The following is a 24,036-nucleotide window of genomic DNA, read 5'->3' on the forward strand; positions in this document are numbered from 1 at the left end:
AGTTAGTTCCACAATCTGTATGAGGTATAGGAAAAAGTTGTCGTGTGTTTGTCACTTTATCTCTGCTGTTTTTTGGTGTCTGTTACAGGACAAAATTACTTTTGAAATGATGATCAGTTGTAGAATAAGAGTAACAGTTAACCAACTAAAAGCTAAAAACATTCTTGTGAAAAATTTAACAACTAACAGCTAGAAAATTTCTTGTGAAACATCTAGTTACCACGGTACACAACTTTGAACAAGTTAAGTTGATTATCACACTGAAGTTTGCAAATTGGTGATTGCTGATACTACAATTTTATTAAAATTATTTTCTTATCCATTTCCATAATGCATTTTTTATCTGTCGGCCTTAACCACATTTTTTTGGCACTAGCTCTGGTTCACCATGCACTTCTTGTTGCTGTTTTTGAATTTGAATTCCTACTTCTGTGTGTTATGATAATTAAGACTTGTTTTGAATTGCTCAATGAGCTGTTGTATATCTGTAAGCTTGTCATTGTTTGCTGACAACACAATCAATTAAAATATTGCGCACGGAATTGAGAATGATCGTTTGCTTTGTGCATGAGTCACAGGTCTCAATGTTTATTGAAATTTGGTTACCGGAATTAATCAAAAGATAGTAAGTTTGTCATTCCAGACTACAATGACACTTAAACAGAACATTTTTTGAATAAGTTTTGATTAATTGTAGTTTTTTTACTATACAGAAGTCACCGCTTATAAAATCCACCTGCGCTCCAGAAGGAATGGATTGTGGCGGATCCAATAAACGGCGGATCTACTCTCGGTCTCTATACAACTCAAAAAAGCTCAATGTGCATAGTTGTTAATCATGTAATGTATACAAACGTCTCAAATAACTGAAAAATCACAAAAATAACACCTAAATCACTCAAAAAACACAAAGAAAGCATTTAAAAATATCTATCTAGAGTTGCAAGATGAAAAAATACGTTACAACTGCCGGTGGAAAGTATTTTACTAGGTTTTTTACTACATTTTAGCATCTTACTGCATTTGACTACGTGACCATTCGTTGGGAGTGAATCCACCAACTGGAGTCGTGTATCCACTATGCAGAATATTTTGCTCTTTGTTAGTACTGTATGTAGAAATTCTGTTCCACGGGATTTGGCTCCGAAAATTGGCTGGATCCTATAAGTGGTAACTACTGTATCGGTAGTGTGGCAAAACCTAACTCTTAACAATGCAAACACTGGCTTACACCAATGAACTTATTATGATATATACTCAATTTTTGTGGTGCAATTTGTAATTTGTACAAATTATAAAAGTTTTGAACAAAGTGCAACACTTTTCTGTTCCTTTTCTTTCCGTTTCCTTAAATTAACTATGATATTATGTTTTTCTCTGTTAAATTTGTTGATAAAAATTCATTTGCGAACAATAGGCACATATGATTAATATAATTCGATGCCATGTTTATGTCCATGTCCACTGCTTAGCAAATGTGTAGTGTGTGATAAAAAATGTGCCACCTGGTTATGATATATGGTACAATAAGCAATAAAAAGAATTTATATACCAGTTTTTATTTGCCGATAGTTAAAGTTTAGTTTATCACTGATAATAAATCAAATTCAATTATAGCAAATTTTTCAAACTGGTATTTATAACCCCCAAAATTAATTATTAACAGAATACATTCATCAGAAAGCTCTTAGTTAGACGCTCAAAGTGCACAAATAGACCTCATTGTTTGCCCAATGAGGTGTTGTTCTGTTCCATTAGTATAGAGGCTCAATAATTTCTGTGGCATCACAAAAAGCCTAAATTGCCGATTTCATTATGCTGGAAATAGTCTTTGTATGATGAACTCTGTTCAGTGATAGGAGAAGTTTAACATTAAATTACCTACCAGTACCATGAGCATTTAAAGTGATTTTGCAAAAATTAGCAAGTTTATTAGATATTTGCTCATAATTGACTGATTTTGTTATGTCTGAATAAAACAATTATTTTTGAAAGAAATGAATTAGTTAGGGGAGAAGCGTCATGTCAAGTGAGTTTTATTATGTCAAGTATTTCGAGTAGATTTTATCTTTCATTCCATTCTATTGTCTCGTCCACTCAACATAGAGGCATGAGAAGAGACATAGCATAGAGGCATCATAATTTAGTGGCTATCCTCACATAGCTTATTAGCTGTCACAAAAGAAGAAAACTAATTAAATTCAATGCAAGATATTTTATATGATTTTTGACACTTGATTTTCTTAAACCAATGACGTCCTTAATTGTACAGATGACTGGTATGACTATGACTATGACTGGTATGACTATGGTATACTTATGACTTGCAACAGTAGTGCTTGCTTTTAGTTCAAGTCATGTGAACGCTTATTGCATGTTTGACTCAAATTTATGTTTAAGGTGGCCTGGTAAATATGATTTCGCTGTTTGTATTATTTTATTAGGTTTGCGTTTTGATATTACCATGCTAAAGATTTTATTTAAGACTTATCTCCAGAAACAAGTCATGAATGGTTAATGGAGTCAGTAAGTTTTCTATTAATGTAATTTCTCCTCACAAAAGCACTTTGTCTTCACAGACAGTGATAAATGCTGGGGCCATAAGTTGCAGTACGGAAAGCGTACTGGTACTCATATTGTTCATATAATTTATACAAATTTCTGGGCATTATACCAACACATACATACATAGTACCGAACTACCGGTATACATCTTGCATAGAATCACTTCACAAAATTATTTTTAATGAAGTCATGAGGAACTTATTGCTTTTTGCCTGTTTCAGATTGATATGAGGCAGTTTTAGAATAGATGGATATGTAAGGTTCATAGCAGTCTGTGAGAAATTTCATCAGCATAGAAAACTCAATAATAAAATTTACTACTACTTCTAATAGACCCTTTTGAAGTTATGGCCGCCATTTTTTTGGGGATTCGCAAGATTTTTTTGATCCCCTATACTTGACAGTGGAAGTTGTCGACCCACTTTAATTCTCTTTTAAATTGCAAGCATCGTAGGGTCTTAAAAAATATTTTCATAAAACTTCATGCAGACTCCATTTTGTGTAAAAGGTGTTGAATTGGTGTTAATTTTTGACATTTGTTATTTTTCCCTGTTTTCATTTTGTTTTTTGTAAGTTTACCACGTTATAAAATCATCTTACACATTGTTAGCTTTTCCAGCCGTTTATGAAAGGTTATTTTTATGAATTATGCTGGTTTGCTGTAATGGACTTTTTTCTTGTCACAGGTTGTGCTGAAATTTTTTTCACAGATTGCATGCAACACAATACACTTGTTATAGAGTTAATCTATGATGTTATATTTTGTCACCTGACTTACCATTAACTCGGACATGCCTCATTTACTTCTTAAATTACTTATTACATGCATCAGCTTCAGTAAAGGTAAGTAATTTATTACCTTCCATACCTTACTATCAGCATAGATATTATTGGACCAAATGTGTTGGTATTTGTTAAACAGCTCATGCATTATATAATGTAGTATAGTGAAGACAAAACAGAAACTTTGCTTTCTCATACAAACAAAATATTAGAGAAGGCTAAATATAATGCCAATTGTAATAATAGTTTTATTACTTGGCTATAGTGCTTGAACCATTTAAGTCCCTGTTTTGTCAACTTTGCTTTGGAGCTGATTTATCACTGAAATCGTTTATTTCTTTGTCCTGGCATCAATGTACATTGTTGATATTGCACCAAGACTAGGGCTGTGACTAATAGCTCGCTTGATTTTGATACACATGGTAATGTTTGTAAGTGTGCACTGCTATCATATCAATTTAGTCAAGCGTGACTAAAATCTGTATAAAAAATTTCTTTTTATGACGAATGCAGGTATAATTTATATGATCACAAATCATGTATGTTCACTGCACTCAAGGCCATGCTACCATGTTTCATGTTTTCATCATTATTTTATGTTATTTTCAGTTTACTCGGCTCCAACATGGCAGGTTCATAATTCCACGACGAACAGCGGAAATTTAGTAGGTGCTTCGTTCTGTGAAGCTTCTGAAGTTGGTGAAGAAATTTACACATTAGTAGCAACTGGAAGTGGGACCATTCGTTATTCTATCGTCGACCCTGTGTTTGCTGCTTATGTTGAAGTTGATGAATTATCTGGAAAGTTAACTTTAAAAAGAAAGTTTGATCGGGAGGTGAAGTAACATGTTTAAAGTGTTTTTGTGCTGAGCAATAATAGACCATAGCAGTTGTTCACGTGTCATGTGTGTCGTGTGTTATGGTGAGCTTCATTACCTGATTCAATGCTCTACTTATTCATACAAGCATGGTTACTACTTTTTGTAATAATGGTTACATTAATGATAATTTGTGCACCAACTTACACCTTTTGTGGCAGCCATAGTAGGCACCACAGCGTGGTCATAGAAACACATGCCATGGATTTTTCCCATGTAGTCATTTATGGCAAACCATACTGGACAAAGGTTAAAATTACTATGTGTAAAATATTGAGCTGGCCAAGTCGGACTAAAAATGTGTAATCTGGTATTGTTTTTGGCCAAGTGGACGGAAACATTATGAATGTGAACGGTAAAACGTCGACGTGCAAGTTGATGAAACTAGCGCATTCAGATGCTACTTTTTTTCACTATATGTTCATTGCACCATATATCGGCTTATAGTGACAACCCAGCCTATAGCCAAAACCCAGTCTACAACTGCAAGTACATTCCTGCTGCCAGTCTACAGAGAAACTGGTCCCGTCCAGTTTTTGTCAGAGACGATCCTAACCTACCACTCCACACCTTGTTTATGCATAATCGCCTGCGATTATGAATACAGTCTTTTTATCACCGGTTATAATAAAAGAGAGAAAATGTTTATTTTAAAACTATTTGCTGGCCAGCATGGTGAAACGTTTTTTCATATATTGGAAGAAGAGGCTCTGTTTTTCTTATTCTAACCGGTGATAAAAACTCCATCGTGATTATGTGTTTTTGTCCTATGCAACAATTTTCATTTTTGTCAAGAACGGCTTGCCATTACCAAAATTAACAATTAATTAAATATATGAAGTTTTCATTTTTTATATTGTGACATGTTAGTTCAATTCTTTGTTTTCTTTGAACTCTGTGATATCACTATCATTAGATATTTCAGGTGGCTAACATGGTTTAAGAACTTCGTTGCCTCTTATATCCAATGTTTGACATAAGTACGACAAAGTAAATAATTTTTATGATATTTTGTACAAGTTTGGTATATTACATTCAAAAATATTTTCGTGTCAATTACTAAATATATTGTATTTTTTAGAGTGCTGAAGTTTTTTTCGGAGTCACTGTTTCTGCCAGTGATGACGTTGACACTACTACTGCCGACGTAAGTGTTGGTTGATTTAGTTTGATTTATTTTGTAACAGACAAATGGTGTTTTATGTGAGGGATATACTTTTTGTGCATTCCTGATACTTTACTAATCCAATCGCTTCAAATTAAAGTAATTTAGTATAAACTATGCAATAATTGAGCACAATTTTGTTGGCGTAATGACCAACTTGCCTCTATCTTTCCGGAATAGTCTACACCAACCAGAAATATGTTTGGTTCAAAATCTCTTAACACCTGTAAAGGTGTGCTTTGGCCACATCTTTTCAAAGATTATTGATGAATGGCAGGCAAGCTCAATTGCTGTTTTAGGTGAAAATGATTTGTTCAATCTTCACAAGCCAGAGTGTTATGGGAAGTTGTTTGCTGGTGTTGTGAACTATACAATAACCAAAGGCTAACATGTGCTTTATTCAACTGAAACCTAGGATATTGCTATAAAAACAAAACACATTGTAAAATAATAATAAGAACAAAATAAGCATCCTTAGCTTTTAACAGTTCGACTTTCTGTTGTAAACTCACCACACAGAAACAAGAAGCGGTAAATAATTAATTGAAGTGTGATTTAGATAAGATGTGCTGCGGGATTGGCCTTGGTTTGGACATAGCTGCTATAGCTATACAAAAACGTTCTAGTACGTTAAAAGAACGTCAGCGATCGCTGTAGGTATCGACAAATAACTTAGGGACTTATTTTCCAGCGTCGAAATTTCTCAAAATTTTTTTAACCAAAGTTTACAATTGAAATATCCATAAAAATCACATTAATGCACACACACACTTACTATCTATGTATTTTCCAACCAAAATTAAACAAATATGTTATTGGCATTATCGTTTGTACTAGACATACCATAAATTTTAAATGTGGCTGGATTTCATTATTCCAAAGACATTAACTTTCTAACAATGTTTGAGTAAAATTGCGTTAAAAATTGAGATGATTCGGTGTTGATGAAATTTCATGAGTTATTTTGAATGAGCTTTCTTTAAATATCTGCTGTGTTTGACTTTTTTTTTCATTAAATTTGTGGTTATTTTTTTTTCAGGGAAGAGTTACAATAAAAGACGCAAACGACAATGACCCATTTATTGAGAGTCTTCCGTATAAACCAACAACATATGAGGTGACTTTAATATTAAGATAGTTTCAAATTCATACCCATATCTTTTTATCACTTATGCTCTTCATAATCTGGAAAATATGCTTTTTGTTTAATGTGTCCATTAGATGTATCTTTGCTGCTTTTTTAAAAGTTGCTTAAAAGTCCTGTTTTTGCATTAACGCCAGCAGGCTGCAATTTGACAACTTCGTATGTTTCTTAACTTCGTTCTCAAGACATTTGGTTGTGATGACAAATATGTGGTTGACGTAATTTCATGCTTAAGATATAATTGTAAGATATACGTTTACAGTCAAGGTTTAGAAAAATCTAAAAGTTGTATGTTACATGGTGCCGCATGCAATGAGACAACTACCAAATCATATTAGATTATAGCCCTTGTGAAAGAATAAGAAATGGCATCAACATCGACCAATGCCAATGTTGAGATCGGTCGACACATTGGCATCGGTAACATTGATAAAAATCAGCATCTGCACATCTCTAAATGATATATAAATGCTGTGGGAACCTTTTCAGCCAATGAGTGAATACACCCATTTATCTTGTGTGTTTATCGTGGTTTACGGCAAGAAATATCAGAATTATTTTAAAGAACAGTATGTTTGCAGAGCCCTTGGAATGAAAAAAGACTGTTAAATATAGTAGGAAGTGATGCTGATAATAATGATGCTGGTGCTTCATTCTGGAAAATTGAGGTTATTTTCATTTACTTCAATGACAAAATTTTATATTTACTTTTTCGTTTTTTAAACTTTTAAAAATTTTTTTAAACGTTAACTTAAGTTTGTTGAAAGACAAATTTTCCACATGTTTCTTATGGTTATTATGTTCCATAGGATTCAAGTGAATTTGAAATTGAAAACTCAAACACACCCAATACCTATATCTATGTGAATGGCGCTTTGGATTATGAAACATCCCCTGTCATAACTTTTTCTCTTTACTTATCTGTAAGTATTGGCTTTTCTCATCATTTACTCGAATTGGTCTTATCATGTACTCGTAGGCTTATTCACATGAAAATGTGGTAGTTTTTGATATGATGTTGATAACTTAAAAATATTAGATTTTTTCTATTTGTATAATCTTTAAGTTGCACTGGGGATGCATAACTGTCGTGCTTTTTTGATTCTGCTTTGTCTTTAATTGTAATGAGTCTGACGGAACGAACCTTTTGCTTTTGATGCAAGGACTTGGGTACCGGTGATGGTAATTGTGGTCCCGACGTAACACGTTCAACTGAAACTACAGTTGTTGTGACTCTTTTGGATGGTCCAGATCAACAACCAATATTCTCCGGAACCCCATATAGTGTTTATTTGGAGGAAAGCGCTATGATTGTGAGCTTTTGTTTCTCTGAACTGTATAATTTTATCAATGAAGTCTACACTATAAGGCATAGATCTACTGCTACTTCTAACAGGGACAAAGTGTTAAAAACGTAATCGCACAAGATAGAGATTTCGGTTTGAACTGGAAAATGGATTATTCAATTATTCCCGATGGATACGTTGAAAAAATCTTTGAAATTGACAGTTCAACTGGAGAAATTACAGTTAAAGTTGATAATATTGATCGAGAAAACAGTGCACAAGGCAACGTCATCCAATTTGAAGTCAAGGTAAGTTTTGTTTGTATGGAGAATACACAAAACTGAATGTGTTATGGTTTATACAGATTGTAAATTTGTTCCTGTAGAAATTAAATGAATACTTGGCATGTCTACAACTGAGGGCGCTGTCTGAAGTAGTTCATTTATTTTAATGTCTTAAAATAATCTCAACATGTGTGCTTTTGAAATTTTTTTCATTTTTTTGTTGGTGAAAAGTTATCTTTGCAACCTGTGTATACTTAAATTAGCACTGTCTGTGTTGAACATGAACATACTTAAATGAGAGAATAACATTCGCGAAGGTGATTTACTCAAAGCGTAGACTAATCTGTGGAGATCGTGCAATTGAGCCTTTGTTTCAAAATTTAATTTAAATTTAAAAATTAAACTTATTAGTTTTGTTGGTGACTACAAGCAAAATTAACTGTGTCTAAAATTGTGATTGTTTTATGTTGTTCAGGCAGAAGAGGTGGTGCCACTTGAATGGCAATCAAAATCTGGATATGGGTCGACTTTTCCTATGAATAACACGGCTGATGTTACAGTGATCATCACTGACGTCAACGATAACTCACCAACTTTCTATGAGTAATAGAATTATTTTTTACTATCCTTATTATGGTCTGTTCTTTTTTAGTAGAGTTTATTCAATCCATAGAATGGCCTTGTGCAAGTGGCGGCTTTACTTAAGGTAGCAGGGGCAAATGAACAGTTGGAAATTGCTTTGTTGGTCAAGTTTTTTAATTAGATAATATATAATAATCACTATAATCAAAAAGCTGAAGCTCGCTATCATAGCTGAAGCTTCAGAGCAAACGTTAATAAAGTGGTGTAAAGTTTTTTAATGTACAAAGTTTTTTTAACAAAAACAAACTTGTTTCAGCTTTCCGAAATTTGTGTTTTTTTTGTATTTTAAACTACCTTTACTTCAACATTGACATCTTATTAAGCTTGCTATATTTGGTTAACAAAATATATTTCTACTAAAAAGAGTTTCTTGCACGTTTGGTACCACAATAGATCCATTCAAAGAATGTTAAAAGTATCTTAAATCCGATTATAAACCATGAAATTGTTTGACCTCACAACACGGTTCACCGAATGGGGTGTAGCAAGGCATATGTGTACATTAAATTAATTCAGTAGCGGCTTAATTTTTAGCAAAACGGAAGTAGGAAGTCGCATTGCCAAGTGTTCTTTTGAAGCATTATACAGTACAATGTGTATGATGTCTGTGAAAAAGTGGCAATGACATTGTGACATCATAACTTATGATAGTACTTAAACTGGTTGGGCTTGTCTGGGTAATTGTTATTTTCTTCTCTACGAACTGTATGTTGAGTAGACTGGCATTTGTGGTCGTATTAAATTTAGCTTATTTCCTATTGGTTTCTAACAGAAAAATATAATTTGTTTTAAGTAATCAATTTTTTTACATGCATTTTGGTGGCCACATGCAAGTTTCCATGCATTATACGGACAGTGTAACATATCAGAGTATATGCTTAACAAAAATGGTTGTATTGCAGCTATTTTTCGTATGCAAGCCTGCTCAGTTTGGTACTTGATAGTACCGGTATTTCAAATTCAACTTATTTCATTATTAAGATAATCTTGCACATATTATGGTTTCTAAATACGAAGCCAATTTCTGCATTAAAGGCTCGTCGATTCAACCAACACAACATCAAAGGTTAAGCAAAATAATTTTGTTGCTTCGATAGCTGAGAACACAGCTGCCTTGGTCAGCGTGCCGGAACTTTTTATTTACGTACAAGACACAGATGAGGTTAGTATTTTTATCTTTAATTATATTTTTATTTTATTGTTTCAGCAGTCTTGTTAAAAAGTTATCATTGGAGTTTTAGTTTTTTGTATAGTGTTGTTTTTGCAGTATAATAGTCTACGATATTTTTGTCTGGTTATAAATATATCTATGGAACCCAAATTGCAGAAATTTTTTAGTTGTTATGATGTTTCTCTATTTTTCTTATAATCTTCTAATACTTTTCGATATATTTTTGTTGTATTGGTGCAGCATTTTTTTTTTAATTTTTAATAAATCACAGGGGAGCAACGCAACATTTAAGATGGAAATTTCTGGAGCAGAAGCAAATATATTTGAAGTGACACCTGTAGATGTTTATGGTGAAGCGACACTGACACTGCGTGTGAAAGACTCTTCAGCACTTGACTACGAAAAAGTCAAAAGCTTCACAGTAATTGTAAGTATGTTACTGCGAAAAGGTCTAACTTTATCTGATAAACAAAAACCACTAAACAAGCTACCAATTTCTGTGATTTTTGTGGGGATCCGCAGATTTCAAATATCTTTTAAAGGGCCCCATGTCAGGAAAGTGGAGAACCACTGGATTAAATGGCCCACAGTGTTTACTAGGAAGCCAATACAGTATTTTACCTGACATGTCTTAATTTTAAAATGGCTGCAAATTGCAGGATTTGCAACTGATTCTACATGTTTTCAGCTTACTGCTACTGAAAATGCAACACCAGAGAAGCGTTCCGCAACAGCGACTGTTACAATTAACCTGGAAGACATCAATGACGTTTCACCAGAATTCGTAGAAAGCACCATATCTGCATCAGTTGCCGAGAATTCCGAAACTGGCACTTTTGTTACTGCTGTAACTGTGAGTAAACCTATTAGATAAAATGTCTTACAACAAAGGCGTGACCAAACTGTGATCCACTAGCCACTTATAAGTCTGACTCGAAAACTTTTCCGATTTACCGAGTACGACTCCAGCTTTGTCCAGCAAGATTTGTAGCCAAATAGGTGAAGCAATCACAGTGTCATATGGTAGCACACTAAATATTCCTTAGTAATAACAATGTAATGCAAAGTGTTATTGGATAGAAGTACTGATGGCATATGTTGCATTTTGCTTATTTATGATATGTCTGTTAACTTATTTGTTTTTAATAGTGTAATAACGCTTACCATATTTGTTCTCGTTGTTATTGAAATGTTTCTGTTCTGAAAACTATTTCAGGCATTTGACCAAGACAATGGAACCTATGGTGAGGTTACCTACTTCATTGTCAGTGGCGGTGATGAGTAAGTACATTATGAGTGTCTTTGATGTGTTTCAGAGCTACCCATTGTTTTATTTTAAAGCATTTTGAAATAAAACTTCTAAGCACTTGTTCTTAGATTTGTTGTTGCAACTAGTGATTTTAAATGTTGAACCAATTTACCACTGGTAATTATCCAAACCTGAACTTGATTATCCGAGTAAATTTCGATTTTAAAGTTTCTTCCTTGCTAGGTTTAAGATTGATAGCAACAGCGGAAATGTTACAGTTAATGGTACACTTGACCGTGAGAAAATAAGCAGCTATTACATCACAATCCAAGCTAGGGATGGTGGTGGAAGCTTTGCGACAGCGGCTCTGCAAGTTGAAATCAACGACGTGAACGACAATTCACCCAGGTTTGTTGCTAATTTTTTTTAACTGAATGCAAATTTGTAAAATTTAAGATGTATGTTTTCTGTGTATTTTCATTAAACGTGTTGTTAAAGTAAACAAATCCATCGTGGAAATGTATTTTTTGATCTCTTTCCTCACTTTGCTGTTGTTGAATATTTCCAGAGTAACATGAAAAACAACAAAAGATTAATTTTATGTAAAAACTGTCAATTTTATTTCAAAGCATAAAATTATTTTAATGTCCGATTATAATTACAGCCGGCTAATTAGTCAAAAGTTTGATGTCAATTAATTGGTAAATAGACGATAAGGAAATTTATTTATTTCATAATGCTTTTATGAATTTCTACTTTAATTTTTTTATGTTGGACAGTTTTCAGAGATCATTCTACTCAGGAACACTCATTCAAGAAAATGAAGCCAACTTCAATGCACCATTGTTAATATATGTAAGCAAAGAATTCATGGCATAATTTTTAGCTTTTGAAGTAAAGTTTCTTTCCCAGGTCTATATTTAATATGCATTTTCTAATTTTTATTTTTTGAAAATTTGCACAATTATGGTTGATCTTTGCTTCAAATGAAAGCATTTTTAACTAAATTCTTGATATCATTTTTGTTCTCATAGTTTTGATCATTTTAGTTTCATCAAATTACGTAGGACATACCGCTACAACGTAGAAATGTAAATTTTGCGACATTACATAACTTTCGAAATGTTTCTAACAAAGCATGATTCACCTTGCAGAGCTTGCTCTAGGATACAGTTTAGTGATAAGATATCAGAGAAGAAATTAGCGTCAAAATTGCTATTTTTTTGCATCATTAATGTATTTTTACCATTACCTTGCTATTACACAATAAATATTTAAATTAGTGACATATTTGGTGTGTTGCACACATTAAGAATATCATGATTTAATGCCAACTTTTCTGACCGATTTGTGTGTTATTGGAATTTAAGTTACCGAGTATTTTTAGAATGTTCTATTAAAAACGATAGATTCTGTGACACCCAAAGTGTAAAACATGCTTAAGATTTCAACACGGTTTCTGTGTCGTTTCTAGAATAACTGACTATTTAAAACTATTTGGTACTTTTGTGTTTTAACTAAATTAAATAGCCTTTTTAACCTGAAGTAGCATTCGTTATCACATTAAGAAAGCTTAGAAATTTGTTTTTCTTAATGCTTAAGATAATTTTAGTTTTGTTAAAAAATTTTCAGGCAACTGACGACGATGAAAAAAATACCAAGAATAGTAAAATTGAGTTTTCAATCATTGGTGGAGACTATATGGACAATTTTACGATTACAACTAACAATGCAGATAATCCGACTGAAGGTATAAAATACAACGTCAGACAAGTGTTTTTTTTACAAGGAAAAAGTCAAAATTTGACATCCAGTTACTTTCAAGATGCGGTTTTTATTCTACTGGTGTATTTGGTGCACTCGTGCCCTTTATAGATATTTGCAAAACATTATCAACATTCTTGTGTTTTCTTTCCATGGTGCAAAACATTGCTTTGAACAAAAAAATATGATTGTTTAATTATTCTGAGACTCGATGTTGTTGACACACTAGGGCAGTTGCTTAATTTTAAATTAGCGTAATTACATATTGATTATATTAATTATTATATTGTTATTAACTAATTATGTTACAATTAATTATTATATTTTAGAAACAATAACAATCTGATTTGACTTAGTAAAGCAGGAACAGTTGACCTTGAAATAAAAATTAGCCTGATGCTGGTGACCAAAAAAGTTCAGTTGTACATTTATTGATACGGGGCCATGTTATGAGCTTTGTCATATTATAAATTAAACTGGGCTTTATTTTGATAACATTCTCTCATTTTGTGCTGAAACAAAGTAACATGATGTACACTTAAACGTACATTATGTATTAATGTACAGTGTACTCACAAACTTGAAAAATTTTTGTTCTTGCATTTTCATGTTATTTACAAAAATCAAATACTAGACCTACAGTGTATTTTCATTGTTTCTTTTCAGGTGACATCACACTAAAGAGCCCGTTTGATTTTGAATCACTGGACCCAAAACTGCTTGATTGTAATGGTGGATTTGCCGACATCAAACTTACTGTGATGGCAAAGGACCAAGGCACACCGTCACTGAACAGCACCGTTGATGTGACAATCACACTTGAGGTTTGTGTTATTTACTATGCTTGCTTTTAGTTTGGTACAACAGAATTCGTGAAGGATAGCCCGTTTATTTTGTCACACTTTTCAACATAGTAAAACCTGACCATTCAATATTCACATAAAACCTTGTTAATTTTTTAAAATCATCACGGTAACATTTATTGATCTTGTTGGAACCTATGACAATTTTGTTAATCATTTATTTCATGTTTGGTTTTGAAATAATCTGAAGCATTTATGACATAATAGGTGGAAGCCTGCTACTGCAGTTATTACTGCTGACGTGTGTGATTAACAATTACTATTTGTTTGAATATCCACAACAGCCAGTAATGAATTCTTGTGTAAATTAAGTTTACCGTGCTTACATGAAACCAGCTTTGAATTTTTGGAAAACGCTGATTAATTTACTGCTTGTAAATATTGACTATTTTTATTTGGCTTTAAATTATGTTTACTGAAATATCAATGCCTGATTGTATGAAAATAACTTGACTTTTTAATCCATTTACAATACTTTAATTTTAAATGTGCAGTGTTTTCTTTATTTTGTTTGCACAGTTCACTTTACTTTTGATTAAGTATAAATTTTTTCTGTATATAATGTCTCTCTATGATTGTTATTGCAAAATTTTTTTTATAGAATGTGAATGACAACGCTCCAGCATTCAATCAGTCCTCATACACTGCATCTGTCAAGGAGGGATCGACGCCTGGAACAGAGGTTGTTAAGGTAAGGCTGGTGCCGTGCACCATGGGTTGGTTGTCGGTAGCGTTTGTTGTTTGTATTTTTTTCGATTGTTCTTTAAAACACCTTCGAGATGGCAACTTACATAACTTCAATACCCTTTTGAAGGGATCATGCTTAGAAACCATACAAGATACCATAGATAGATATCATAGATACTTAGAAAGTGATCTTTAATCGTGACATAAATTAATCTTTTAGTTTTATATCAAGAAGTTTTAACACGAAGCACATATATGAACATGGAAGGTTCACCCATATTCAGTGAACTTTTAAGCTTGTGCATGGCCTGGCCCATTTGTGTAAATATTCCGTGCCAATTAAAGATTTGAGTGTTTTGTGGGTTAGCATTGTGCGTACAGTAGATGTTTGCTTTGCATCATGTGAGAAGAGTTTCTGTTCCTTGATCATTCAAAGTAAAATCAACATTTTTATAAAACTTAAAATATCAGATTAGTTTAAAAGTTCTTTCAACGAAAACAATGTATTATATGAAGTATTACGCATATGCATATTACATTATATGAAGTATTACTGGTATCTGGTGGTACTGAAATAGAAGCTTATGATTTCTCCAGGTATTTGCGACAGACGGCGATGCTTGCAATAATGACATCACATACAGCATTAGCTCGGACCTTCCTGTGGAATTTTTATCTGCGTTTAGCATTGAAACCATCAACAGCGGATCCTTTGGTTTGCTCACAGTAAGCTTCATTTTGGTGTCCTTTAATGATTAGTTTATGGAGTTTTCTAGGATATGTTTAAAGTCACAATTCCACGCTGAAAGTATTTGCTTGATTCACTTAATAATAAATAAAACTTTTATTTCACTGCATTCAGCTTTAAATGGTTGCACAGCTACGCAGCAGTATACATTGAAATGAGCTCATAGACAGAGCAATAAAAAAGAACAATAGTCAAACTAAGTTTATTAAAAATTCTTTACTTGGACGTTCGTTTCAAAGCATTTTGTGATCAAATAAAGATTGAAAGGATTTGCCATTTCACTGTAATATTAAACGCCCTTAAACACTTTTATATTGTTAGTTTGACTTTCAGTTAAATAGACTATCCCTTTTATATCAACTGTGATGTCATAAGGCATGTCCAGAGTTTCCGCAGTTTGACTTCCATCAGCTCCTATGAGCTGACATTGGTATTCACCATTGACTGCGTCGAAAGCAGAGATCCGGTTGTTCCCCCAATCAGAAACCAGCACTGACCCACCTGGAGCTGACGTATGGGTAATGTTACCCTCAGTGATGTACGCAACCCCACATGGGTGAAGTAGTTCACCATCTTCACTCCCTAAAGCAAAGCTTTGATTATATTGCCAACAGTCTTTACGAAATATTCATTTCTATTGCGTACCTTTTTTCCCAATAGTCATCGCTGCTATATCAGCTCTTCTGATGTCATAAACAAAAATACAATTATTCTCCGAATCGCTCACATAAAGCTGGTCGCTGCCGTGCCTGAATGATTTTGAAAACGTTGTAAGGTTTGGTCTCTGGTAGATTTGACAAAATTGTTTTCTGACTACCTTATGGTGAGAAATTCTGGCCAACTCATTTTTGTTTTGCTTCTTGATGACGTTAGTGACATCACAATGTCCCCTGTTGGTTAACAATGAGCGCATTGTCTTTAAATTTGCATTTTACAAGGAAAGTTATAAAATAATTTCAAAGAAATATTTCATGAAACCGTTTACTTCCCATCATGTACTCTGGCATTAAAATGTGTCACCTGTTCTTAAATCAAACATGGGCAGGCTCCAGGTACCCAGGTAGCTTATGTCTGATGCAACAAAGGCCTGATTCTCTGGGTGCATTGTGATGTAGCGGGGACTTGTGAGACCTGCCACTTTGCCGATTTGGCGCGTGACGGCCCCTTTTGTTGTGTCCATCACCGAAATTTCTCCGGTCTTGCACGATGTACAAAGCACATTACGCAATGTTTGTGATGTCAGCCCCCGTGGGTTGCCGGCTACGTTTATGGTTGATCTGGAGAAAAATGTTCTTTGAAAACTTTGCTGAACTCCTGGTTAATGAAAAGATTCTTCTCCTTGCTTCATCTTTTGTCGCAATTGGTTTGCCAAAAGTTTAGCAAAAACGTCAAAAGTATTTTTAAATTTTTCGACCATTTTAGTATCTTAGTTTCCAAAATAATGTAACAGACTTTAGCTCTTTAGTACCCACTTGTGTTCACCATTAGACCCATAAACGTCGATGCAATCTCCCATGCAGTCTGACACAAAAATATCACCACTGTCCATGGTTGGTGCTGAAATGAAAAAACAACCAAAAATGTTTGCAGATATTTGCTTGTGGTTATGCTTGCGTTATTTTATTGTTGCAATAGACTGTCATCTCCCCATATACATATCGTCGATGAGTATACAAATATGCTTGTCGGTGTATTGGTAAATATTAACGTACCGATGCCAGTACGCATGAAACATACGTGCTGGACAAAATGATTTCTATTGTTTTGGTTTTCGTTTTTATCCTGAATGAACTTTACTTTGTCAAGTTTGTTGAACTCAACTTACCCGCTAGTTTGCTGACCGTGATGTAAGGTACGGAGAGGCAGCACTGACCGTGCTTTATCTCCAGTATCTTCTCAAACCTGACATACTCTGATGTTGATGGTTGAGCAAACCGTCCAGACCTATTGAGGAAGTCATACTCGAAAAATCTTTGACTCGTTGGAGGACTGCGATTAAACATCTCATATGATCAACTTTGTTTTATTTATGAGAGTGTAGAATATGGTTATTAAACATTAAATTATGACATTAACGCCATTTTTTGTTTGTTTAATATGTCATGATATGCTTACTGTTTTGGTGTCGCCCCACTGTGCATTTTTGAGAATTCCGACACGTCGACATAATCGTCATCATCATCTTTTATGTCCTCATAATCGTCATTGCTCATGCGCATTGATGCTGTCACCATCACAGGAGTTTTGTTGACTGAGTAGTTAGCGAGTATGGAAGGGTCGTCGTATAGATTTTCAACACCAGAAGCATGTCGTCGCCTAATATTGTCATGTAGCACGTTATACGATACACCTGGCAAATTCTTTGGGGGTGTTACGTGATTGGGAGAAAGATTTTGATGTAACGATGATGTGGGTATTTGCTCCAGGAGATTGTAAGATTCAGGTCTCGTTGTTTCTCCTGGTTGTTCTTCAACTGGTGGCAAGTCGTATATTGTCTCAGGAGATTCATCGTATACTTCACAGTCTTCAGTGACATCCTCTACTGACTTGTGAGGAAAACTTTTCACGGAACCTTTGATGTCAATTGTCGGAAGATAATTACTTTCTGGTGTCAAAGGCGATAGCTTTGGGCTATCGTAACTTGTTGCTGTTGAAATTGCTGTCTGTTCTGCTACTTGACAATGGTCAAGTATACAGTCATCAGGTAAGTCGTAAATCTGGTCGCAATCACCAGAGACGTCTGTGGATGGAGGAGCTATCTGTCCACTGACGTAGCTAGCCGTTACCTCAGGTTTTACAACATTTCCATTGTTTGATGTCGAATACGTCATCATGTTGCCAGTTTTTTGTTGGAGTATTCGCCTGAGCTCGTATGCAAATTCCACTTTCGACAACACCGACAATTTGTCGTTTGTTTCTGCTGGTGATTTATTTAAGGCATTTACTGAGTATTCTGGCCCACCACACTTTTCTTCCTTATTCATATCTTGTCGCCTACAGTAAGTATCATTGAGGTTATATACAGTATTTTTCGTGACCTCTACGGTTTCCACGTTAGCTTTGTTCTTTAATTCGTTGTTTATGTTGGGTGACTTATAGTTTTCCACTGGTAGGAAAACGGCGCTTTTGATGGTTTTTGTTGGATGAGTTGAGATGGGTTCATCATCTGCTGGGAGGTCGTATATATCTTCATCAGGTTCTTGGATATCTTTTTTCATTTCTGGGTAAAGTTGTTCCAAATCAGTCGGTTTTTGGAAGGTTTTAAAACTTTGGGTATTTGTCGTGTTACTGGGGAACAAATATCGTTGCTTTTCCTGCTTCAACAGGGGCTGGTCATAAATTCTATTCCTCTCATATAGATTACAATCTTTGCCAACAGGACTTGACCCATATGTCTGAAAATGGGAAAAGGTCTTGTTTTTGTCAACCATTTCTTCAGCTTGTTGGTTCTCCTGTGTGCCACTCTGTCCAGCGTAAGCCATTTCATTTTTTGGTCCTGGCTCCAAACTTGGATGGTCATGTTTGCTTTCTTTCAAGTTATTGTCTTTCTCCTTATCTGGTTCAAATGGGATGTCGTATATGTCGTCATAGTCGCAACTCTCTGGTTGTTGTTCATCGCCAGAAAATATTTTTGTAAGTTGGTTAAATAAACCAAAATGATGTTGAACTGTTGGTTGTTTGGACGGTTTTCCTTGATTTCCAGCATATCCAGTCACCTGTGTTTGTTGACTGGTATTGTTTTCTTTGCTCGTAAATATCTTGTTCAGTTCATTCCTCAATCCACCTTGGTTTGTTATATTCAGTTCCTCGGGCGGTTTGTCATATATTTCTTCGTTGCTAATATAGTTTGCTGTTTCTTTATATGTTGCTTCGTTGTTGATGGAGTCAGTTTTCATTTCATTTTTTGTGTCCCCATATTTTATAAGCGCATTGTCCTTGGGAGGGTGGTTGTATGTTTCATCTTCGTACGTTTTATTGAACTCTTCTTGCTGACTGTCAACGTGGAGAGGGTTTAGATACACATTTTGGTCTTCACCATAAATATTCTTTGTACTACCATCTAGCATTGGTTCATCGTATATTACATCATGCAGAACATCAACATCATCTTTCGCAGTTGCCATTTGTACAATTGTTGGTTGGTTGTAAATATCGCTGTTGTCCTTCCTTTCATTGCTTTTTTCTTCATAGTTTGCCTTTAAACCATTCTCGCTTGTTGTTGTCCGCTCTGGTGTTTGTGTCTTCAGTTCAGTGGTTTTTGAATGGTCAGTTGGTGTCGGTGATGAAGGTAGGAACGCAAAACCTTCATAAGCTGCAGTGTCATTTTGCTGGACTTCATTGTTGTCTGACACATCATCCACAACTTCAGGTTGAATCTTGTTTTGCAGAATTTGACCAAGTTGAAGTAAAAAATTGCTTTCTTTAGTATTATCGCCCACATCATTGTCGTTTCTTGTAATGTCGCCTTTGTCACCTGGATTGTACATTGGCTGCTCGTCAAAGATCGTGATTCCTGTGATTGAATCTTCGTTGTCACTTACGTCATGGATAGAAATCACTCCGTGGTATGTCGTGTCATCATTGGATAGACCAAGGCTCGATTGATCAGAGAAAGAATACTCATCGGAGCTTGGGTATGGTGAGTAGAACTTTGGTACCTCCAAGGTGTCTTTACTTTTCTTGCTGTTTCCTTTTTTCTTCGTCGCTTTCCTTGTTTTCTTTTTATGTTTTGGTGCACCGGGTGACGAGTTCTGACTATTAGAAGAGTTCTTACTTTTCTTTGATCCGCCGTGAACAAGTCGATCAAGAAACCCCGACAAGCCGCTCGGTTCTGGTTTTAATTGCTTTGTTTCTGCACCCACGTCAGGGCCAGCTGCTTCAACTTGAATTGATGACACATTGGGCGATATTTCAACTGAGGCGGCAGTTTTATCTGAAGTGCTGAGCTGTGAAGTGCCATGTACAGGCGACGTCATTGTGACGTATTCTTCATTTTTTAGCATTTTTGTCAGTGGTCGTTTTCCGCTTATCAGCTGACCGCTTCGCTTCAATCGGGGTGAAGTTATGTCCTCAAAATGTGTCAGGTTCGGTGTCAAAAATGTTGTCGTTGTGTTGATTGATGAATCAAAGTTTGTTTTGGCGTCCACTTCATCAATTTCATTGGTGTTACCATCATGTTTTGGTGGTTGTTCAAGCGCGTAATCATCACGGTTCTCTGGGTTTTCTTCCAAGCTTTCTTCCTCTGCATACTCATCGTCAATTGATTTTGTGATGTCGGCAAATACATCATCGATAAATTGATATTCCTTCCCTTCAACTAAAATGTCATCAAATGTCGTGTCTCTTGACAAAGGTTGGTCTGATATTTCTTCATATCTGGGAGTATAAATGTACATTTTTCTGTCTTCTTTTTGAAGCAGTTATCATCATTCATGTAACATACATTACACTATTACCACTGATAATATTATCAAAACGTTTTTATTATTAATAAGATTGGTTATTTGTAATTGCCAGTTTACCAATCGTTTTTTTGGATGGATTTTGTTTTGGATTAAAAGTTTTGCTTTTGTTTAAATGGATATAACTAATTGCCTGTGATGTAACAATGTGCATTGTTAGGTTCACTTTAAGTATCTTACATGTGACTTGTTGGGCTTATCGATTCTTTCCTTTTCAAGGTCATTGCCCCAAACTGTGTGATTGTTTCCCAATCATCCAGTAACAAAGATTCTCTGATCTTTTTCATACCTACACCGGTTCTGCGAAAAATTCGAATGTTTAAATTACCATACCACCAATTGCCACTTCGTGAACTTCAGCTATATGTCAGACGTTGTACTCACGTGTGAAATTTTTGTTCTGCTGGACGCCACGATCTCCAGACATCAGGTTTCAAATCCAAAGTCTCGAAGTCGTGCGCACTTAATCGCTTCTCTCTGGCAGTAGCTGTCACAAATCTCACGCTTGTTTCACCTTTTGGACTTTGGTGCTTTATGCCCGTCTTTAACGGTGACATTCTCTGAAAGAAGGTTCCTGTGGCTGGCTTCCGAGGTGATGGTGGTGGTCGAGGACTGTTGCTTTCGCGGCGCACAGTTTTGCGGCGTGGCGTGGCCACATTAAGAAAGATGTCACTGTCATTGTCGGCATGCCAGAATTGGTCTTTTCCAAGCTCCTTGCGGAAGTTTACAGGAGAACCAATGATATGCTTTAAAGCCTCTTCTTCCTCTTCAGTTTTCAAACGACCCGTCTCCGATTTTTTCCTTCTGAAAGTGTCCGTGACTTTCATGGATACTGCTCGTCTGACTTTGGCCAATCTGCTTGACTGTGTGCCCTCTTTGTTTAAACCAACACTCTTTGTTCGACTCCGTCCCTCATCATTGTCATTGATTACAGATTTTCTTTTAATTGTTTTGCTGCGCAAAGTTGCCAAACGAGTTCGGAATCCACCTAGTGCCCCTTTTGGTGAAGGCATTGGGTTTGGTCGCACTTCATCGCTGTTGGCGTTGGTAACCACAAAAGCATTGTCAACATATAATTTCAGTTTATCATTTTCAGGATCACTTTGGTTTAATGCCTCTTTTTCTTCTTTCTGTATTCTCTGGACATAATGATCTTCCATGACTTCTTCATCTTCCTTTTCTTGGATTCGTTTCAGATCTTCATCTGAGAGCATTTCACTTTTCTTTCGTTTTTCCTTCCTGCTGACCTCCAGAAGTTGAAGAAGGTCTTCCTGTTGATTTCCACTTCCGGATTTGCGCGGAGAACTAAATATAGTGGTTAATGTTTGAGCCATTTTTTTGGAGAGGGTGGGTGCATTGAATGTGGAGGGTTTTGATGCCAAAGCACTTGGACCACCTTCTTCAGCTTTATCCAGATCGCTTTTTCGAACATCCTTCGATTTTTTACGTTGTGTACTCGCAACGTTTTCTAGTGGAATAATTTTGTATTCACTGGTTTCCTTGGAAGTATCTTCTGTTGCTTTACTTGTTTCCGAATTAACTGCAATTATTTGTTCAGTTATATAATTCTTCTTTATTTGCGGGTCTGTTTCATTAAAACCTGGTACAAGTTTTTTGGTAACTTGTTTGTCACTTTGGGTGCTGTTGATGTCCTCAATGTCATGGGTTATTGGTTTGCTGCTCTTCTCTATGTGTTGGCGACGTGCTTCCAAAACTTGTTGAAGATTTTTATCCATGCCTTCTTGGTTCTTTGGATCAGATTGCTTAGTTGTTGATCGCACACTTTGAGGTTTGATATTAGAAATAGATCGAGACATTTGCTGTTCACTTTTTAAGCTGTTATTAGCTGTTTGGTGTTGTACTGCAGGCAATAGTTGGCTTGGTGAAGCGTTATCAAAAGCTTCATTGCTTTTGTTAGCTTTCAGTGGATGTTCTTGCATTTTGCTTTTTTGCAAATTTGTTTCAGCAAAGTTACTTCCATCCTTAGAATCGTTGAGCTTCTTATCTTGTTCATTACTCCGGTGCTGAAATGAACGGAGAGTCGGCTTTGGTTTGTGCTTGTAACGATGTATTTTCAATCTTGGTGCGGGTTTAGGACTCCACAGGATTGCCGGAGGTGTAAAGGCGTCCTCAGGAGTGTGGTTCGGGCAGAGGAGGACATTCTCTGTGGACAAGTTTGATGATCTCCTGGGACTGCCGCCACTTGTCATTGTTTTATTGTTGCCAGTTTTTTCTTCTTGTATTGGTTCTACAACTGCTGGAGAAGAACTAACTACATGCCGTGGAACAGCATCTTGATTGCAAGTTAGATTAGTTGTTGTTTCTATGGCACTTTTACCAACAAGGTTAGCAGAAGAGATAGGCAGGATCTCTTCATATGTCCGGCTAAATTCTGCTGCTTCTTCATCTTCTTCCTCTTCAACCAACTCAATTTGGAGGAGACCGCTCAGACGATTCCCGTTTTGTGACATCATTTCCTGTTGTTGCGTTTTCTTTTTCATTCCCTTTGGGCTCTTCTCTTTGAACGCTTCGATGCACTTCCTTGTAATCGTCCCAAGTTTCTTCGAGTAAGAGCCTGAGTTTTGAGTCAATGATTGCTCCGTTTCTGAAGATGACTTTTCTTTGTCTAAAAGGGTTGGGTTGAAGATGTTCTGCATAAAAAATTAAAAGTCTGATTGAAGAAATTGGTAACGCTTGCATTCATTGGCTTTACAAGACATCTGACACTTGAATTATTTATTGGTATCTATAAGACTATTATCATACCCTGTCTGCTTCTTTGTCTGAATATTTTCGTAGTAAGTCTACCAGATTGGTTTCACTCATTGTTCTTTCTTTGTTTCAATCAATTCACTTATAAACTATAACCTGTTCTAGATTAATAAAAAATGCCACTTTTTGGATTTCAAGTATAGAAGCAACCTTTCAGCAGTTTGACTTTTTTGTTGTTGTAGATATTGCCTGACATGACCTGATTTTAGTAATTTGACACAATGGTTGTTTTTGTTTTGTCATTATTACGTAAAGGATATGCATATTTGTCGGTATTCGAACGTTTTTTGACGGTAATCATTTACATGTACATGTTGCTTTCACGTAATACTTGTTGTCAAATCCTTTTGTACAGATAGCTGTAGTTGTATTGCTGTCGTAGTTCTTTGTATATACTGAGTTGGTTGATTTATCAATTGACAAACTAGTGTCCCATGTTGAATAAAACTAAACTTATCAGCATATATTTTAAATACTACTTCTTTGTTTGATTTTTGCTTTTATGTGCCCAGCAACACGCATCGTTACGCTGGGTGCAACGTAATAGGATCGGGGCAAAGCAGGAAGTGAATA

The 24,036-nt window shown here is 35.4% G+C and overlaps 2 protein-coding genes across 2 annotated transcripts in view; one reads left to right on the forward strand and one right to left on the reverse strand.

Moving 5' to 3' along the window:
- The first annotated feature begins 3,223 nt into the window (after positions 1-3,223).
- LOC143470780 (cadherin-23-like) overlaps positions 3,224-24,036 on the forward strand; it is a 39,695-nt gene continuing 18,882 nt past the window's right edge. Inside the window, exons 1-19 of the mRNA XM_076969047.1 lie at positions 3,224-3,408; positions 3,958-4,184; positions 5,308-5,373; positions 6,431-6,508; positions 7,117-7,203; positions 7,345-7,458; positions 7,699-7,848; positions 7,932-8,129; positions 8,581-8,708; positions 9,783-9,909; positions 10,190-10,345; positions 10,607-10,771; positions 11,135-11,199; positions 11,411-11,575; positions 11,947-12,022; positions 12,800-12,917; positions 13,598-13,755; positions 14,396-14,485; positions 15,079-15,207. Coding sequence (XP_076825162.1) covers positions 3,357-3,408; positions 3,958-4,184; positions 5,308-5,373; positions 6,431-6,508; positions 7,117-7,203; positions 7,345-7,458; positions 7,699-7,848; positions 7,932-8,129; positions 8,581-8,708; positions 9,783-9,909; positions 10,190-10,345; positions 10,607-10,771; positions 11,135-11,199; positions 11,411-11,575; positions 11,947-12,022; positions 12,800-12,917; positions 13,598-13,755; positions 14,396-14,485; positions 15,079-15,207 — 2,349 coding nt within the window. The 5' untranslated portion in view covers positions 3,224-3,356. The remainder of the gene's footprint in view (positions 3,409-3,957; positions 4,185-5,307; positions 5,374-6,430; positions 6,509-7,116; positions 7,204-7,344; positions 7,459-7,698; positions 7,849-7,931; positions 8,130-8,580; positions 8,709-9,782; positions 9,910-10,189; positions 10,346-10,606; positions 10,772-11,134; positions 11,200-11,410; positions 11,576-11,946; positions 12,023-12,799; positions 12,918-13,597; positions 13,756-14,395; positions 14,486-15,078; positions 15,208-24,036) is intronic.
- LOC143470148 (uncharacterized) lies at positions 15,335-23,623 on the reverse strand. The gene is made up of 10 exons (XM_076968081.1): positions 23,458-23,623; positions 21,076-23,342; positions 20,872-20,991; positions 17,345-20,605; positions 17,055-17,218; positions 16,702-16,786; positions 16,250-16,506; positions 16,047-16,119; positions 15,875-15,978; positions 15,335-15,811 (listed from the first exon to the last, which is right to left on the reverse strand). The coding sequence occupies exons 1-10, from the start codon at positions 23,515-23,517 to the stop codon at positions 15,519-15,521; spliced, it is 6,684 nt and encodes a 2,227-aa protein (XP_076824196.1). The 5' UTR covers positions 23,518-23,623; the 3' UTR covers positions 15,335-15,518.

The sequence above is a fragment of the Clavelina lepadiformis genome, chromosome 9 (genome assembly GCF_947623445.1).
Source record: "Clavelina lepadiformis chromosome 9, kaClaLepa1.1, whole genome shotgun sequence".
Lineage (NCBI taxonomy): Eukaryota > Metazoa > Chordata > Ascidiacea > Aplousobranchia > Clavelinidae > Clavelina > Clavelina lepadiformis.

Coding starts and splice junctions, on each gene's coding strand:
- LOC143470148 (XM_076968081.1), bottom strand. CDS start 23,517: ATGAGTGAAACCAATCTGGTAGACTTACTACGAAAATATTCAGACAAA. Junction 23,343..23,457: donor CAGACAAAGAAGCAGACAGG/GTATGATAATAG, acceptor TTTTTTATGCAG/AACATCTTCAACCCAACCCT. Junction 16,120..16,249: donor CATGTTTGATTTAAGAACAG/GTGACACATTTT, acceptor GTTAACCAACAG/GGGACATTGTGATGTCACTA.